Here is a 19,726-nt window from a genome sequence, read left to right as displayed (position 1 = left end):
ACGAACCGTGCCTCATAGGCGGCCATTTGGTTCCTCATGAATTTTATTTGCTCCTAGAGGGCCAGGAACTGCTGTGGGGGAGCCTCTTGGTTGAGAGGAAGTGGCAACTCCTGACCAGTGGAAAGGTTCAAGTCCAACGGGATAGAGGCTCTCTGATAAACCGCATTGTCAAAGTTTTCCGGTCTGTCGGTGAACCATCCAACAAACAAGTCTGCTTTGTCATGTTGGGCACTAGAGCCTAACGCTTCGGCCTATCCTGATGATGAGTTAAAGGAGAAATTGTCACTTGGGTGAACCATTTGCTTCGAAAAGAAAACTTAATCAAACTTGAAAAAATCTGATGATTGGAAATACGTTCGCACTCACTGCACCAATTGTTGAGTAATATTTCTCTTGTGTCTTATTGATATGAATATTCGGGTATTTATTCATGTTGTTACAGGTACTATTACAGCTCATGATAGGGCCCCACTATTTTTTCTTGACTTCGCTGCCCCCAGTACTGACATTCTCTGTCCCTAGTATTGACATTCTCTGCGAACTCCAGGTCTACTGGGCACGTGTCTATGGAGTACGCGGTCCTTTCTGTTTCTGGGACTGGTGCTCTGGGTGGGCTCCGTACTTACTGGGCACGTGTTTGGATGGCCTGCAGAGTACGTGGCCCTTTTAATGAGTTCCTTGAGTGTATGCGAAGTGAGACTGCGATCTCCCCTAGGTTTCTGTAAGCTGAGTCTGTAACTTTGTCTTGTGAGTTGGATCCGCGGGTTGGTCCTACGACCTTGCCCTGTGAGCTCACACAAGGTTCCCACGAGCTGGATTTGTAGCCTTGCCTTGCAAGATGGTTCACCTTGTTGTCTTCTTGTGGTCAGGTCATGGGTCGAAGGCTCGGACCCTTTCTAGGACTCGGGCCTCAGGTTATTGACGTATAACAATAACCTTATTTGATAAACTATAGGACATTCAAGGAAATGAGTAATGCCTCCATTTTGACTGCCAAAAAATCATAATTTCCACCTTCGAAGATAGGAACTTGAACATTGATATAGATTGTGTTTATGGAAGTCATCACTTGTCACTTCAAACTTTTTTTATGCACACACTTTCTCTCAATTTATAAGGATCTCTAGTTCTTGAAATCACTTTGTTGGAGAGAATTCTAGAGATGGTGAAGGGAAGACACTCTATATAGAATGGATATTCTTTTTTTCACATCATATTCTCTTACACTCTTACTGTTTTTTTACAATGGTTTCATCACTTCCAACTTTTATATAGTTGTTACAAGTAACTATTAGTTTCTATACATGCATCTAATAATTAATGTGTATCTAGTACATACATACATCTTAAATAAGTACATTCATTTATCTAAATTTTCTAAATTCATCAATTTTAAACACTTTGATTAATTGCACATATTGATAACATCACATTATCTAACTTTAGAGGCCACTGTAGATTAATAACGTGTAAATGCAATTCTTTGACTGAACAAAAAAAAAAAAAAGAAGCAATTCTTACAGTTTCTTCTTATACCGTACTCCCTGATCCCTTAGCCGAAGCTCTAATAGTTTGCAGTTCTAAATTATGATTCAAATCCTCTTTAAAGTGATCTTCTTCTTTTTCTTTTTTTTCTTTTGTATATTTTCATTCCATAAGGTTTATTCATCATTTCCTAACTTCATTTTCAACGCAATACAAATTATAATTTCGGTCATTGTATAATTTAGAAAAACTAATATATTATATTAACACATACATTGATTAGTATTTGATACATTGACAACTTTTAAACATTATGATATGTGTCTTTTTTTTTTAATATTTTATTCCCAAAATTTACTTGTGGGGTTTAAAAACTTTATTAGAAATTCTATGTATTATATATAAGTTCATCTTCATAGATCTCATTGTCCTCAAGGGACCTTCCCATGGTTTCCCGTGTAAGAAAATAAGTCAGCAAAAGTCCGACAAGACACACCACACCCAAGATTACTAGTGCCACGGTCATTCTTACGGGGTTCGGCTTGCCACTATCTTTCTCATTCCTCGAAGCCCAGAAAAAACCAATCGTCCCAATGATTGCGCCAACCTTTCCAACGGCCCCAGCAATGCCATGACATGTTGATCTAAATCTTGCTGGAAATAATTCAGCAGGGACAATAAAAGTGGTGGTGTTTGGTCCGAAATTGGAAAAGAAGAAACTGAGGGAGTAGAGAGCCATAAACCCAACACTTATGTTTTCACTCCAGTAGTATTTGTAGGGTATACCAATCGCGAAATAAACCAGTGCCATGAACAAAAATCCTAACATTTGGATTTTGACTCTCCCAATGCGATCAATAAAATAGACTGTGACCCAATAACCTGGAATGGTAGAGCTGATTGCAAGAATTGCTTGGAAACGAGCAACTTTAAAAGCGAGTTTATAGCCATTGACATCATTGTTGTCCTTTATAAAGCGATGATAAATCTGAGATTGAAGGAGGTTGCTACTGTAAAAGACAACGTCCACAAGAAACCATGTTGCGGCACAACAGAAGAGATCAACACCGTGGCGGCGGAGGAAGCGTTTGGAGAGAAGAGGATAGGACGGATGAGGTAGTGCCGGCGGCTTCAGTCGGATAGGGGAGTCTTCAGCAATTTCACTCATTGGAACATCTAATACTTTCTTCATGTCTATGGCTGCTTGTACCACATTTTGTTCCACCAGAGCTGTGTATCTAAAAATTAATTAAAACCACGTAAACAAGTGTCAATAAGATGATGATTAATTTCAAATTTGTACACTATTTCTGTATTAATTGTGCATGGAAGTTGCATGCACGGTAGCTATAGTCGGTGTTATGTCTAATATTTCAATGTAACCGACGCCCCATACCCTATTTACTTTTTTTTCCTTGATCGATTGATTCTTGATGATGACGTAACAACGTTGTTACAGAATGAAAAAGCAGTGTCATATGCTTTGGATCGACTAGTATTTCAAAGCTGAATATATATCTATTCTAAATATAAGCATATTTTATAATACAGGGTGTAAATAAGATATTGATGTTAATAAATTACTCGAATTTGATTTGAAAACAATTTGAACTTAATTTGGTAATTGTCGAGCTAAGCTTGAACTATCGGTTGAGCTAAATTTGAGTTTAGTAATACTTAACTCAAACAATCGAGCTTTTCATATTTTTATATTATTAAATTAAATTATTGCCCTTAATATATATTATTAACCTTAGCTTAATTATTGAGTTGAACTTGAGTTCAAACTTGAATACGAAAATTGCTCGATCTTAAATAGCTCGATTATATCTCGAGTCGAACTAAAACTTAAAAATAGATATTCGATCGAGCTCCAAATTTCGAATCGAACTCAAACTCAAACTTAACAATATTTTAACTCTAATGTACACTATTACACCCTAATTTATACGTAGGAAAGATTTTGACATATATATTGGATGTAATGCCGGCCCAAACAAGTTAGCTCTCTTCACCTAACCATTCTTTAGGTAAGGATTCTAGGTTAGTTAAGAATGAGTTGACCATAAGTATAAATAAGATATTCTGAATAATCAACAAAGAATTAATACATATTTTTGTATGATCATTTTGATTTTAGTTGATATTACTAGCTAGCTAGTCGTTTCTGTTTGTTGGTTCATGCGAAATCATAATCTTATTACTGCATGCCTACTAGAGTTACAATATAATTAATTTACGCCTACCGAAAATACCCACTACTTACAACATTTAATAGATTATAGCCGAATGTTACAATCCCACCCTGTCTTCATAATTATGCCAAACTTATTTACTTTATTTTTATTTGAAAAATTAACAGCCACACATTTTAACTCACATTTATTTAACATCTAATTTTACAAATAAAAATAAAAATTAACCATCCATTTAATTTTTCTATTTTTTAATTTTTAATTTTACATTATTTATCAAATAATTTTAAAATAGATGAAAAAGTTAATATATATTAATTTTATCATTAGAACATCTACATAGATTATCACGACAACATTTAATTAATGTTAAAATTTTTAAAATTAAATAGATATTCTAAAAAATATTAAAAATATAAAATATATATTTAAATTTTAAAAAATTAATTAATTACTCACATGACATTTGAATTGTCACATGAATACTTTCTTATTTATTTTTTAATGATTTAATAAATAATACAAGTATAAAGATTAAAAAAAATAAAAAAAAATAGATGACAATTTTTTTTTTAAAATTGAAGGAAAGTCATTATGCTTTAATTAATTAATAGTAAATTACCTGGCGGTCTCAGGCATCATCATACGCCAATAATACGTCAAGGCAGCGGGAACTGCACCCATCATCAGTATGAGCCTCCACGCAAGATCAGCCTCGTCCGGCGTTTCACTCTTGGCCTCATTCGATGAAACCGCAAATATCCTACACACAACCATCGTCACTATGGAGCTAGCCAATATCCCCAGCCCCTGCATCGAAAACACAGCAGCTATAAAGGCCCCACGTGTCTTTTTATTAGCGAACTCCGACATGATGGTTGCTGACAAAGGGTAGTCACCCCCGATCCCTACTCCCAGCAAGAACCTGAAGAACCCCAAACTCACCAAGACGCAATTCCTGGTCTTGCATATAGAGAAGCCGCATGCTAGGGAGCTCAGCACCATCATGCCTAATGACAGCCCGTACACGCGGCGCCTTCCTGCCCGATCGCCAAGCCTCCCGAACACCAGTTGTCCTACGGCGGTGCCCAGAAGAGCTATGGACACCAGGGTCGACACGACAGCGGTTGGGGTGGTTTTGTATTGTGTCTCCTTGGGCATGACCGAGCATTTGTCTGAGTTATGATGGTCAAGGTAGTATATTCGTCCTATGAGCTTCATGATGGGAGGGATGCAGAAGAGATCATAGGCGTCGGTGAAGAGTCCCATACCGGCGATGATGATTGCTTTGAAGTGATACAACTGGATTTTTGCTGCATCGAGGGCGGACAAGACTTTCAACGCCATCCCTGTTTGAGTTTGCTAGACGATGGTGAAGCAGGCCAGGCGAGGAAACTATGATTATATAAGCAAAATGGCAAGAGAGAAGACTGAAAAGAGTGCAATTTTCTTGGTAGTTTTGTGGAGAAGAAAGCAGAAAGAAATTATGCTGAAGGGTTAATGTGATCCAATCAGCTTTGGAGGTGGACTTGGCTTAGCACCTCTTGTCTTGAGATTTTCGGTTTTATTGAATATCATGAATTGATTCTTCACAGGATGCGAATCATTTCAAAGTCATTGGACCTTTCGCTTCAGTTTAATAAATCTTTTCAACAGGTTTAGAAGCTTGGCACCTTGCTCGATGGTTGCTTTCTAAGTATTGTTTACTATTTCGTTTCTTTTCAAATAGTTAAAACATTTTTTTTTAAATTCTGCATATTTAACATATTACTTTAATTAAATCAGGAAAACACATATTCTCCTCGTATTTATTTGTGCATGCATATTCTAATGCTTTTATTTTATTTTTCTTTACTTTCATACCAATGATGTGTCATAATTTGACATGTTTATTTATTGTTCTTTTATACACATTTCAACGTGTTTTAAGTAGAATTGAGTAATTTTAGTGTCAATTTACGTTTTAGGTATTTAAGTAGTAAAAGTGTGATTTTGAGCAATTTCTAAAATATTTTATAGTTTTGATATTTAAATAAAGTTGTGTGGTTATATAAGACCGGTTGGGAGTTGAAAATGCACCTTGGGGATGGAGTTGTAGCCAAATTTGTGACCATGATTCAGGGTAGTTGTGATATCGAAGACAGACGCATGGAAGACCAGGTTAGGCCACCTCGTTGCGAAATGAAGCCGACATTGCGACTTTGCATCCTCACGTCGTGACGAGGAGTCTTCGATGTTGCCATGTCACAACGATTTCAAGGGGAATTGATTTAACACCTCTCAATAGACGTAATCTCCAGATTCGAGCTACAAGATGTCACATTCATTTCCAGAGAAACTACAACAAAATTTAATACAATTCAATCATTCCAACATGCTAATTAGTATAAAACAATTTTCCAATATGATATAAAATTGTTATCGAGTCTTATATGAGCTTATGAAATCTCTTTTGCTAACTCGAGGTTGGTTAAGGACTTAATTGAAAATTTTCCAAAATTTGTGAATTGACGTTACGGCATCATGGTTTTCACATTGCGACATCATCAGTCAGTGAGCTACATTGCAACTTCAAAAATCTTGGCGTCATGACGCCACTCACTGTCAATCTATGTTGCGACATTGGGGACTTGTGGTTGTGACGGCGCCCTTGTTTTGACAAAAATCACATTGGTACACATTTAATGCTTCCAACCAAAGACATTTCATTACATTATGCTTTTACCAATTTCACCAATACTATATCATGCTGATCCATGCCAAATCAAGCTTGTAATACCTTTAAAAACAATCATTCAAATGGTATAAAACTCATGCTCGAAACGTAAACATATTCAAGCCATCTACCAACTTAACTTACCAAATTACTTCACTATGCAAACCTTAACATGTATAACTTATGCAAGCTTGAAACCATAAAACCAAATGGCATCAAACATGACTAAAGCTATGCATAAACTAGGTCATATAACAAGCTTATCATGCAAATTCAACCTTAGTCGCAATTACCACATTAGTATCCACTCAAGAATGATCATTTACACAATAAGATGCCCTTATATACATGCCACAATATTAGGACTCAAAATGAACATAATTCTACTGTCTTGGTGATAGTGTGTGCTTCGCACTGATCTGGTTTGATGAGTTCTGCAAGTTGATGATCTACAAGTGGGGAAAACAAAGATAGTAAGCATTTAAAATGCTTAGTAAGTTCAAATGAAAATTTACAGCACTTACCTTGATATTAGATGAGCATGCTAATTACCATAGTTTTGGCGTACATTTGGCTAAACTTGACACATTATGCCACAACAAGTTACATAACAACATAGATATCTAAACAAGTTTGGCTTTATAACATATCCAAAACATCATCAGTTCATACCAATTCATGTTATATCATCACACTTTCATACATTTTTGACAGTTCACAAAATCATATCATTTCGGTTTAATTTACATATCATAATAGCTTACCAAATTTTGTGCATTTCATTTTTTTATTTCAATATTCAATTTCAATTTTCGCCCAATAGAACCCTAGTAAAATGGACTTGGATACATGAGTGAACTACACCACACCAGAAAGCTCATAAGAGTTTAAACTACACCATACCAAGGCACCAAAGTGTAGAACCCGTAGGCATCAAATATATAAACATTTTCAATTACATCCCTCTACCATACCAAAGTCTCTGTAGAGACAAATAATATTCATGACCTGCAACAGATGCTAGATCTTAATATCACCCTTCATAACCTCCATATCATCACATATCTCGTACAAGAGTGCATATGATCCTATTGGCATGCCAATCGTACTCTAACCTTTTACTAAGACCTTTTACTAAGTTCACATGGGCATAGGGTATTATTCAAATTTGTATTTCATACCCTGTAATCGATCACATTTACATTTTCATTCCTTGGAATCATTCATATAAGTTTTTGAATCTTGTCATATAAATATTAACATAATTTATTCATACATTTGATGATATTTGTCATTCTCCTAATTACAATCAATAGATGTAATATTGATTGTCTATTTCAATTCATTTCAATTCAAATCACCTTATTAGCCATGTATGCTGATTACTATCAATACCTTAATGTAACATCTCAGAATAGGGCCTAGGAGTTTGATGCTTGGCGAGCTGGTGTTCGCTAGTAGGCTTGGCGAGCTTGTGTTCACCAGAAGGCTTGACAAACTGAGGTCGCCAGTGAATTTAGCGAACTATGATCACTAGTGGGCTTGGTAAAGCAGAGATCACCAGTGGGCCTTGCGAAGCTGGGGTCGCTGTGGGCCTAGCGAGCTATAATCACTGTTTTGGGCCAAGAGTTAAAAGTAAGAGTAGTCAAATGGTAATTATACCAAAATTAGGAAGTCAACTTACTTTTCTCTTTGTAACACCATCCATGCATGTAAATCTTTCCTACTTTTACTGCGACTAAGGTATCCTAAAAACATTAAAACACTTAGTACCTATAAATTAAGCTCTTTTCATTGAAAATTCATATTCCTTGTAAGCGACAAAAATTTATCAAATTCCTTCATTGATTATCTTGTAATCAAGTTTTTATGAAAAAAAGAACCCATAACTTAGCTCTTAGAATCTAAGGTAAGACTTTGTTTCTCTATTGTGTTGATGTTTAGAAGTAATTAAGAAAGGATTGCAACAAAGGAAACTAGGTCCGACAAAAGATTGGCATGTGCGAACCTAGTTTCGCTTGTGTTTATGTATGAGTTTTAATGTGTGTTGTGCTATTATTGGCATGTGTATGTTTTTGAAAATTTGAACCTGACAGAACCATCTACAAGCAAAGGCAAGGGAAAAATGAAGCTTGTTTAAAAGTTTTCAGGAAATTGATGGGTGTTCAGGGATCGCCACATGTATGTGCAAACCATAGTGTTATTCAGAAGCTTAGGGTTTTAACCTAAGTTCCAAGAGTATAATTCTCTAAAAAATCTATTTTGTGATTGTGTTTAAATATGTATTTTTTTCTGAATAATGATATTCGAGCTCTATATTTCAAGCTAAGTATAAATAGTGTTCTTCGAACTCTTCATGATTTGCGAGCTCTATGTTTAAGTAAATGTTTTGACATGATAATCTTCTTAAACTGTTGGATATAATGGTATGCCATAGGATTGTGAGTACCCACCTTTATGTTTTGTGTTTTGGGCGAAAAGGCCTTGGGACAAGTTGGAGAGATAAGGGAATGTCGAGCTAAGCTTCATTCAATAGGACATGTTGGTGTGTTTGGAGAGTGCTTAGCTTTATGCTGCACTTATTGGACATGTTAAGACTCTTTGAGTCAAAGTGAGGGGTAATAAGGAGATTCGCTTATCCAACATGAAAGAAAATGTATTAAGATTGTTTTTTCCAAAATATTATGTTTTATTGTTTTACGCTATGACAGTGAGTATCCATGAACCAAACTTTGTGTAAGTATGGCAAACCCAGTTCATAGTTTAGTGACTTTGCCAAAGCTTTTGTTTAACTTATGTTTTTTGCATGCTATGTGGTTATTTTTCCTCTATATTCACTGAGTTCACAAGAGCTTACACACTTCTTTCTAAACATTGTAGATAGTTATATTGCATGATGAGTAACGGCGAGGCGAGTGATCCTAACAAAGCATAAACACTGGAAAGGTGGTACAAGCGAACTCTAGATTTAAAGGCAATGTGAGATTCTGCTTGGGCTTAGAAATATCTTTCGTTGACTTCGCTGGTTGTTCTAGGACTTATTTATTTTTATGTTTACTTATGTTTTCTTTATGTTTTTATTTGCGAACCAATAATACTTATAAACACATCTGAATTTTAAGTATAAGAATATAGTTCGAGTTTGCTGATGTCTTCTTAAACTAGAAGTTCATACTTAAGTAGTAAATTTCTAAACATAGTGTTTACCATAAGAAATAGCACGAAATATTCAAATAGACAAACTTATGTAGAGTTGCCAAGGTTGCTGCAAAGTGGTAGGGTTAGCGAATTGTGCAAAGTGTGAACCCCAACAACTGGCGAACTGGTTTTGCGAACCCTTAATAAATTTTGACATGCAGAGTAGGAGAAACCTTGCAAACCAAGTTCGCATTACCTAAAAACATATAGGAAGTTCGCAAAACATTCTGTAACAACCCATTTTTCAGTGGTGTTAGAAAATAGTAGTTTCGGGACCATAACTCTAATGTGCTAGTCCGTAAATATTAATTATTTAATATTTATGAGGTCATTAGTGTCGTATTAAAATTTTGGTTAAGAAATTTTATTGTTTCGATAGCTAATTAAGTAAAAAGGACTAAATCATAAAATCTAATTAAGTTGTTTGTTATAAATTAAGGTGGTCAAATAGTTACAAAAAGGTTAATTAAAGGTCTGGAATGGTAATTAAACCATTATTCTTCATAGTGGATGATAAATGGCATATAATTGTTGATAATTGAATGGAAATAATAAGGGTACAATAGTAATTAGGTTATAAATGAAATTAAAATAAAATAAGATAGAAATTTCTGGACATCTTCTTCCATTCACACTTTCTAAACCAAAAACCATTGTTGAATGAGAGGAGAGTCAACTGGTTAGGGTTCTTTTATTCAGCAGATATTTGATACTCGTTTTTATTTATTTTTATGTTTTTGAGCTCGTATTAGCTTAATTTAGCTAACTTAAGGACTAATTTGTAAAAATGTCAAATATTTTGAAATGTGCCATTGATGAGGTTGAGTTTTTTTTGAAGTTCTATGTTAAATTATTAAGCTTGGTTGTTAGATAGGACTATTTTGTGAAGTAAATTTGGGTGATTTTAATGTTTAAAGACTAAATTGTTAAAATGATAAAATAACTTGTACTTGATGTGAAATTTTTGCAAACATGGACTACAATGAGACCCTTGCATATTTGACTAAATTTATATGTGAGTGGAAATGGTTAAATTGTAGGTTTTTGGCTTAGGGACTAAATTGAATAAGAGTGAAAAGTTTGGGTAATTTCGTAAAATGTCAAAAAGGACTTAATTGCATAAAATGAGTTAATTTTGTTGTTGGATTAGTTAATTGAATGAAATTATTATTCTACATCATGAACGTGTTGATAACTAAGTAAAAGACAATGTAGTTGAGTAATCCCTATACTTTGGTTGTTACTGCAGATTAGTTCGGTAAGTTCGTTCAGTTTAATTTCAGTAAAATTTAATTTTTGTCATAGGAACTTTGATATTGAATGTTGGGTTGTTAAACTACTGCTTATAAATGGAATATGACATAGTGAGTTATTCAAGAATTGTTCTGTGATGTAATACTCTGAACCGGTGAACGTCGGATAGAGTATGATTGGCACACCAATAGGTTATTTTACGTTTGGTATGGGATTGATCTGAGCAGTGGAGATGATTTCTGTATATTCTTTATTCACTGCATATGCCAAAGTCCTGCATTTTTTGAGAATTATCATATTATATTATAGTGTACTCTGGTGTGTTGGTTGGTTTGGCTCATACGAGCATTCTGGTGTGTTGGTTGGTCTGGCTCACTTGAGCATCTGGTGTGCTGGATGGTTAACCGTGTACTCACATCAACTTATCATTCACCAGGCTATGTTTTATTGATATCTGGATGGTATTGAAATGTAAAAATTTGTTAGTATTATTGTGTCGAGTAATACTCACCTGTTGAGAGCTGTGATCGATAGGAACTCTGTTCTTTTATCTTGTTATTTAAATTTCTATGTTTAATTTGGTAAGCTTTATCATTTAAACGATGAACTTACTAAGCTTTATGTATGCTTACTCGTGTCTTTTCCTTTTTCTTTGTATATTACGTTTTGTGGAACCAAGAGATCGGATCAACTCAAAGAATCACACTATTTGGGAATCTCTTTGATAGATTTTGAATTTAACTTGGCTCATATGACATGTAATAGGACAATTTGTCCATGTTTTTTAATGGTTCATAAGTTTATTGTAGTGTATATGTGTTATGTTTCCGATATGGTAGCTTAAAACAACTATATAAAGTATGCATGTTTGATTCAAGGTTGGTGTTAAGTAGCCTAACATGAAATGGTAGTTGTCATGTTTGAGGTATGGTATGGTGAGATTGAAATAGGTTATTTTGTGTGTATGAAATGATTTGTGGATGATAGCTATGGTAGTGAATGTATAACTGCTCATAGTGTGATTTCATGTATGATACATTGGTTAGGTCATAGGTTGTTGAATTTGGCATGTTTTGGTTGTTCTTAAGTGTGTTTATGGCATTGTGATTATATGTTATAAGTTGGTTTAGGTACCTATGCAAATGGATGAAAAATGGGCATGATTTAGGCCATTTTTTAGCACACACGGCCTGGGACACGGGCTGTCACACGGATAACCCATACAGGCTTGTGCCCCTAGCATGTTAGGTGAAGGGTTCACATGGGCTGGTACACGACCTGTGGCACGGCCGTATGACCCAAGTCAGAGAGTTACACGGCCCACGCACACGGGCGTGTAGGATGGCCTCACGACCATGTCTGGAGCGACACGGCCTGGGCTTTGTCACACAGCTGTGTGACCCCTGAATTGAAAATTTTTAGGTTTTTTCCTACACTTTTTGATTTGTTTCAAATTGGTCCCCGGTTGTTTCAAAACTATTTTTCGGGCCATGAAGGCTCTATTTAAGGCTCGTAAATGTATGTTTTACCATAATCTGTGGTTTTGATTTTCAAAATTCATCTCTTCGGTCCTTCTTTGGTTCGCCTTTCTTATCCTTTGTCTAAAATTCCTTTCAATTTCAGGGTCTACGGGGAGTAAGTTAATAATTTGATCAATACTTATAAACACCTTAAACAAACACAAAAAAATGGAATTAAAATTTAAAAGGAAAAGCAAGACAAAAATGCAAAAATTAAAAATTTCACAAATAATGTCATTTAAAATAGTTCTCGGCAATGGTGCCAAAAACTTGGAACGATAGAAATGTGCGTGTACACAATCACAACAAGTAATAAAGTGACAAGTAAATGTCGAGTTATCGTACCCACAGGGACTATGAAAAGAATTATTTATGAATGCAATTACAAACACTTTAGTGAAGAAAAATATTTTGAATTTGAGGAAGTGGTTAAAAACTAAAGTTTAACCAAGTAAAATAAAATAAAATAAAAATAAAAGTTCCAATGCACAATTTCAAAAGATGATTTTAATAAAGATGACATAATTTTGTTAGATTAATTACATTTCTTAACTTAAAATTACTAAACTCATGTTCATGTTGTTATGAATAAATTCACGAGAACTTGGTAATTTGCTAACTACTGCTCATACATACTTATTAAATTAAATAATCTCTTGAACATTTTTCAATGTCAGTTCAAACAATTATCAATCTTCATAAGCTCATAAAAGATTAAGTGAGGTAAGAATATATTCCTACATTGAAACAGTTTAATCACAATAATCTTGCAAGTTATGCAAGGCTAATGTATCGTTTAATACCGTCGCTAATTTAACCCTCAGCTACCTTAGAAGATTAAACATGCACTGATTAAATATTGTGTCAATTAATTACAATTTAAACATGATTTAATAATTAATTTATTAGTTACCTTACAATTATAATGCAAGAATAACTTAATCATGGTTTTACTTAATCAAATAATTTACCAAGACCTATAACAACACAAACATAATTTTAATAACTTAAGCGGAAAAAATGCAATAAACCTAACATGAATTAAATTTAAGCCATATTAATTAAATTAGACATATCAACATAGCAAGTATTCATATACTTGTTCATAACAATAAAAATTAAAGGATAGGGAACTAGAATCAAATCTGGTGTTTCTCCGAAGCTTTACTAGTTTGCTCTGCTCCTCTTTCTTCGCTTGTTCTTGTCAAACCGAGGCTTCTACAAGCACTTGAATGCTGCTACCAATTTTGGTTGAAGGGCTCTTTTCCAATAGGGGAAATCGGCAAGGGAATGGAAAGGAAAATGAAGAACAAATGAAGGGTTTTAAAGAGAGAAAGTGAGAGAGAAGTGAAGAATGAAAGGTGTGAGAGGTGTGTTTGAAATAAGCAGCAAAGGGGGGTATTTATAGGTTGGGTAGGCTTCTAAAAATAGAAAAAATTAGCAGCCATTAAATTCCCCCATGGTCGGCCACACATGTGGCAAGTTTGAAGCTTTCAAACTTGCTAAATTTAGCTAGGGGCAAATATACAAAAGCTTGATAAGTGGAGGGGTTTGAATGTACTTTCAAGGAAACTTCAAGGGTTGTTTTGCAAGCCAAATAATCAGCTAAATAAGCTGATTGGGTCAGCATGTAGGATGGTTTCGAGCAGCCCATTTGCTCGGTTGGATTAGTCTCTCGGTTTAGCACAATTGGGCCTCCTTTCATAATTCAATTAATAATAATTATTTAACCCAAAATAAATTGGATTGAAATTAAAATTAATTATATAATGAATTAATATTCATAATTTGGACTATCTTAGGCTGAAAAATTAATTCGCCTCGATGCTTCAAAAATCGTTCTCAATTTTACGCTTCTAGTAGTGTCTACTGAGCCAATTTCTGGTCTTTATGCGAATCTGTCGAAAATAAATCAAAATTAATCAAAATTTATTATAAAATTAATTAAAATTTGATATGTTAATAATTTAAGTACAATTTAATTATTTTATAATTATATTATATTTTTTGACAGAGTTATTATTAAATTTGCATGAATTTGAGTTAAAAATGGCCTAGAAAAGTCTATATATTTTCGTGTTTCCAACTATCCCATGTTCAAATAGAAACCGTTATGTTGGAAAAGCATTATGTGATTTAGGAGCAAGTATAAATCTAATAGCTATGTCTATTTTCATAAAGCTAGGAATTGGGAAAGCAAGACCTACCACAGTAACGTTACAATTGGTTGATCGATCTTATGCCCATCTAGAAGGTAAAATTGAAGATGTATTGATAAGGGTGGATAAATTTATCTTTCCTACAGATTTTCTTATTTTAGAATGTGAAGTTGACCATGGTGTACCAATTATTCTTGGAAGATCATTTCTTGCTATTGGCAATACCCTAATTGATGTACAACAAGGCGAGCTAACCATGAGAGTGAATGACCAGCAGGTTACTTTTAATGTGTTTAATGTTTTAAAATGCGTAGATGAGAATGAGGAATGTCACACCATTGACTTGATACAAGTAGCAATGGACGAATTCGTAAAATTTTGCTACGACAATTCTGACAGTGAAGACGATTTGATGGAGCAAGGTGACACAGTAAGTTTTGAAGAGCTTGGTGAATTTATGGAAGCCCAGCAGACAATGAATAGGCTAGGGAAGAAAATTGAATCCTCCAATTTATCAAAATGATCTTTTAAGCCTCCTAAACCATCTATAGAGGAATCTCTCATTCTAGAGTTAAAGCCTTTGCCACAACATTTGAAATATATGTATTTAGGAAATAACGATACTTTGCTAGTTGTAATTTCTACTAAGCTAACACCTGAGCAAGAGGACAGTAAGTGTTACGGCAATCTAAAATAACATTCAGTTAGACCCTTACCGATATAAAGGGAATTAGCCTGACATTTCATATGCACAAAATTTTATTGGAAGATTGCCATAGCAAATCCATTGAACAATAGAGACGACTGAATCCAATTATGAAAGAAGTTGTCAAGAAATAAATTATCAAGTGGCTTGATGCTGGACTTATTTACCCAATTCCTGACAGCTCGTGGGTAAGTCCTGTGTAATGTGTACCCAAGAAAGGGGGTGTCACAGTAGTAAGTAATGGCAACAATGAGCTCATACTGACTCGTACTGTTATGGGATGGAGAGTGTGTATGGACTACCAAAGGCTTAACAAGGCAACTAGCAAAGATCATTTCCCTTTGCCATTCATCAATCAAATGTTGGACCGATTAGTTGGTAAGGCTTTTTATTGCTCCCTAGATGGTTATTCAGGATATAATCAGATTTCCATAGCACCTGAAGATCAAGAGAAGACAACTTTCACATGTTCATATGGCACTTTTGCATTTAGGCGGATGTCGTTCGGGTTGTGCAATGCCCCGGCAACTTTCCAGTGCTGCATGATGGCCATATTCTCGGACATGGTGGAAATTTTCCTTAAGGTTTTTATGGATGACTTCTTTGTGTTCGGAAATGATTTTGAAGATTTCTTACGAAATTTGGAGATGGTTTTATGCCACTATGAAGAAACAAATCTAATATTAAACTGGGAGAAATGTCATTTCATGGTCCGTGAAGGCATTGTCCTGGGACATAAGGTGTCACAGTGAGGAATTAAAGTGGACAAATAAAAAATAGAAGTGATCGAAAAATTGCTACCGCCCACCAATGTTAAGGGTATTAGAAGATTTCTAGGACAAGGAGGATCTTAAAGAAGATTTCTCAAGGATTTTTCAAAAATCTCTAAACCCTTGTGTACTTTACATGAACAAAATAAACCTTTTAATTTTGATAATCAATGTTTGCAGGCTTTCAAGGAACTCAAAAAGTGACTTGTAGTAGTATCGGTTGTAGCTGCTCCAGAATGGACATTGTCATTTGAACTCATGTGTGACGCTAGTGATTATGTTTTGGGAGCAGTTTTAGGTCAAAGGAGAAACAAGGTTCTACATGCAATATATTATGTTAGTAGGACGTTAACAGATAACTAAGCTTAATTATACCACTACGGAAAAGGAATTACTGGCAGTCGTCTTTGCATTTGACAAATTTCATTCTTATTTAGTAGGAACAAATGTCACAATCTACACAGATCACTCGGCTATCAAGTACTTCACACGAAAAAAAGATGCCAAGCCGAGATTGATTAGGTGGATACTCTTGTTACAAGAGTTTTATTTGGAAATTAGAGATCGAAAGGGAATCGAAAATAAAGTGGCTGACCATTTGTTAAGAATAGAATCGAGGAATAAAGATGAAAGTAAGAAACTTATTAAGGAAGAATTCCCAAATGAACATTTGTTCATTTCCAAGGCATTAACTAGGTACGCCAAACTAGTAAACTACTTAGTAAGTGGTGTAATGCCACCTGACTTCAATGCTCAAAGAAAACGAAAATTTCTTCACGATGCCAAACAGTACTCTTGGGATTAACCATTCCTATTCAAGCATTGTGCAAATCAAATCATTCGAAAGTGCGTCCCCAACGGTGAGATGCATATTGTCTTTCAACATTGTCACTCAGCCTCATATGGAGGACATTTTGGAGGGATAAAATAGCTGTCAAGGTACTCAAGTCAGGATTTTATTGGCCAAGTTTATTTAAAGATGCTCATGAATTTTATAGGTCATGTGACTATTGTCAGAAAATAGGAAATTTGTCTAGGAGACAGGAAATGTCGTTGTAAAGTATATTGCAGATTAAACTGTTTGATGTATGGAGAATAGACTTTATGGTTCTGTTTCCACTATCTGTGGGCAAGCTATACATATTTTTTGCAGTAAACTATGTTTCTAAGTGGGTAGAAGTAGTACCCCTAGCCTCTAATGATGCTAAGTCGATATTGAAATTTTTGTATAAGAATATTTTCACACGATTTGGTACACCGAGAGTAACTATTAGTGAGGAGGGTTCCTATTTTGATTGTAAGCTGATGGCCAATGCCTTACACAGGTATAGGGTGAAACATAAAATTTCCCCAGCATATCACCTCCAGACGAATGGCCAAGCTGAAATTTTTAATAGAGAAATTAAACAAATTCTAGAAAAAAAAATGGTGAATCCATCTTGAAAGGATTGGTCGACTAGATTAGATGAAGCTCTATGGACATACCAAACTACATTTAAAAAGCCACTAGGGATGTCACCTTCTAAACTTGTTTACGGTAAGCCATGGCATTTACCTGTTGAACTTGAGCATAAAGATTTTTGGGCAATTAAGAAGCTAAACATGGATTGGGTTACTACTGGCAGCAAGAGATTCCTAGAATTTAATGAGATGGAAGAGTTTCGAACACAAGCATATGACAATGCTCATTTGTATAAGGAAAAGACCAAGTGATGGCATGATGCCAGAATTTTACCAAGGCAATTTGAACCTGGACAACATGTATTATTGTTTAATTCCAGGCTCAAATTATTTCTTGGTAAGTTAAAATCTCGATGGTCAAGAACTTTTGAACTAATTCAAGTGTATTCGCATGGTGTTACCGTTGTTAAAGACCTAAGAATAGGGGCTACATTCAAGGTTATGGACAACGCTTGGAGCATTACCGGGGTGCTCCTATAGAACGTGACAAACAAAGTATTAACCTTCATGATGTTTGAATTTTTGTTAATAAGTAGTTTTTTCCATTTTATTTCCCATTGCTATTTTTATTTTTTTAATACAATTTCATTTATGTTTTTATTATGATGAACAGGAGCAAAATAAAAGAAGCAGGATTTGTTAGTGTATATAGAGTAGCAGTTTGCCGCAACATTACAGAGAAACATTATGCCATGACAAATTGAATGACGAGGTGTTAATAAAAGAATTGACCGGTTAGAAAATTCCAAAGAAAAGATTTTTAGGAAGTTGCATTTAGTGAATATTGGAAAAACCCAAAGTATGAATCCCACAATGTGGGGCTCAATTATTTCATTTTCCCTCCAAAAGTCTTTTCCATTTTTTACTTTTCCTCCACGTCATAACCATTCTCCCTCACATTTCCCATTCCCTAAAAACTGTCATCATTATCCCTTTTTATTTTCTTCAACTAGTTCACGTTCCCACTTATCAAAAAGTTCACATTCTTACAATTCTCTCGTCTTCAACCTCTCTACTATTTATTATTTACTCCATTATTTTCTTTTTTTGTTTCTCTGACCATTTCTTCATGGCTAGTGTAAGAAGTACTTCTAAAACAACAGAATCTTCGCGCGCTGGCACCCTGCAAGCAAAGATATTCTTCAATGTTGCTGCATCCATAAGGAATTCAACTAATATTCTAAAGTGGCCATTTTTTTTTGAACAGGGATTTTTATTGAAGGATGAACCCCACATGGGGTACGATGAATCGGTATCCTCAATTGTAGAAAAGCATAACTTGAGCAGGTTTTGTCTACATCCAGGGAATGTTGAGGGTAAAGTGGTAAGAGATTTTTACGCTCATGTAAATTTGTCAGATTCTCCTTTCATTTATTGAGGGGTAAATATGCGCCATTCGACGAAAACCATATTACTGCCCAATTCGGCATCAAGGAGGTTAGAGATGAACATTCTGAATTTGCCAAGAATATTACATCGGAGGGGTTGGCAAAAGTATTGGAGGATTTATGCGATTGGAGGAACACAGTGAATTATTTCAAGCCAGGAGTGTTACACGGTTGAAAGAGTTGTATTAAAACCAATTGGGAAGGTGTGGTACCACTTTTTAAGGAGTCGTCTTATGTCGTCTATGCATAACACGACTGTTTTGAAAGAAAAAATTGTTGCTATTACATTCTACTCTACGAGGAAGACAGATAAATGTAGGGAAGATTATCTTCGAAAAGGTCCATAGATGTGCTGATAAGAATGTCGGGAGTTTGAATTTTCCCTCTTTTAATTCTACCCTATGTAAGACGACAAATGTGCCTTTAGTTGATGCTGAGGATGTTACGCCCAATTAGGGTAGGATAACGCAAGCAATTTTTGCCAAGCTACGAGGAACTGAGTTTTCCGCAACATCCCAACACAGTCAAGCTTCCCCTAAAACACGTATTCCCACAGCAACACCTCCCACCTCTCATGACCAGGAAATCTTAACTTCTCTAAAACAGTTAGAACAGAGGTTGTCTTTTTTTGAAGTGCAACAATACCAGATGATAGAAGAGTTGGAGCAAAGCAATGAACACCAGGCTCGGTACTGGTCATATGTGAAAGATAGGGATTTGGCATTAAAAGGATCCCTCCAGAAAAAATTTTCGAAACCCATGCCAGAATTTCCTACTTTCCCAGCTATCTTACTCTCGTCTATAGAGTGTGGAAAAAAGCCAGTTCCAGCCACTGCCAGAACTGAACCCCTGACTGAAGGAGTCACTACAGAGA

The 19,726-nt window shown here is 35.1% G+C and overlaps 1 protein-coding gene across 1 annotated transcript; it reads right to left on the bottom strand.

The window, feature by feature from the left end:
- Window positions 1-1,730: 1,730 nt before the first annotated feature.
- On the bottom strand, window positions 1,731-5,385 carry LOC105793869 (probable inorganic phosphate transporter 1-9). Its single transcript, XM_012622739.2, has 2 exons — window positions 4,303-5,385; window positions 1,731-2,723 (listed from the first exon to the last, which is right to left on the bottom strand). Exons 1-2 carry the CDS (start codon window positions 5,025-5,027, stop codon window positions 1,874-1,876), a joined length of 1,575 nt encoding a protein of 524 aa, XP_012478193.1. The 5' UTR covers window positions 5,028-5,385; the 3' UTR covers window positions 1,731-1,873.
- Between the last annotated feature and the right edge of the window lie 14,341 nt (window positions 5,386-19,726).

Source organism: Gossypium raimondii, chromosome 3 (genome assembly GCF_025698545.1).
Source record: "Gossypium raimondii isolate GPD5lz chromosome 3, ASM2569854v1, whole genome shotgun sequence".
Lineage (NCBI taxonomy): Eukaryota > Viridiplantae > Streptophyta > Magnoliopsida > Malvales > Malvaceae > Gossypium > Gossypium raimondii.
The sequence above is the reverse complement of the archived record's forward strand: the minus strand, read 5'-3'. Positions and strand labels throughout refer to the sequence as shown.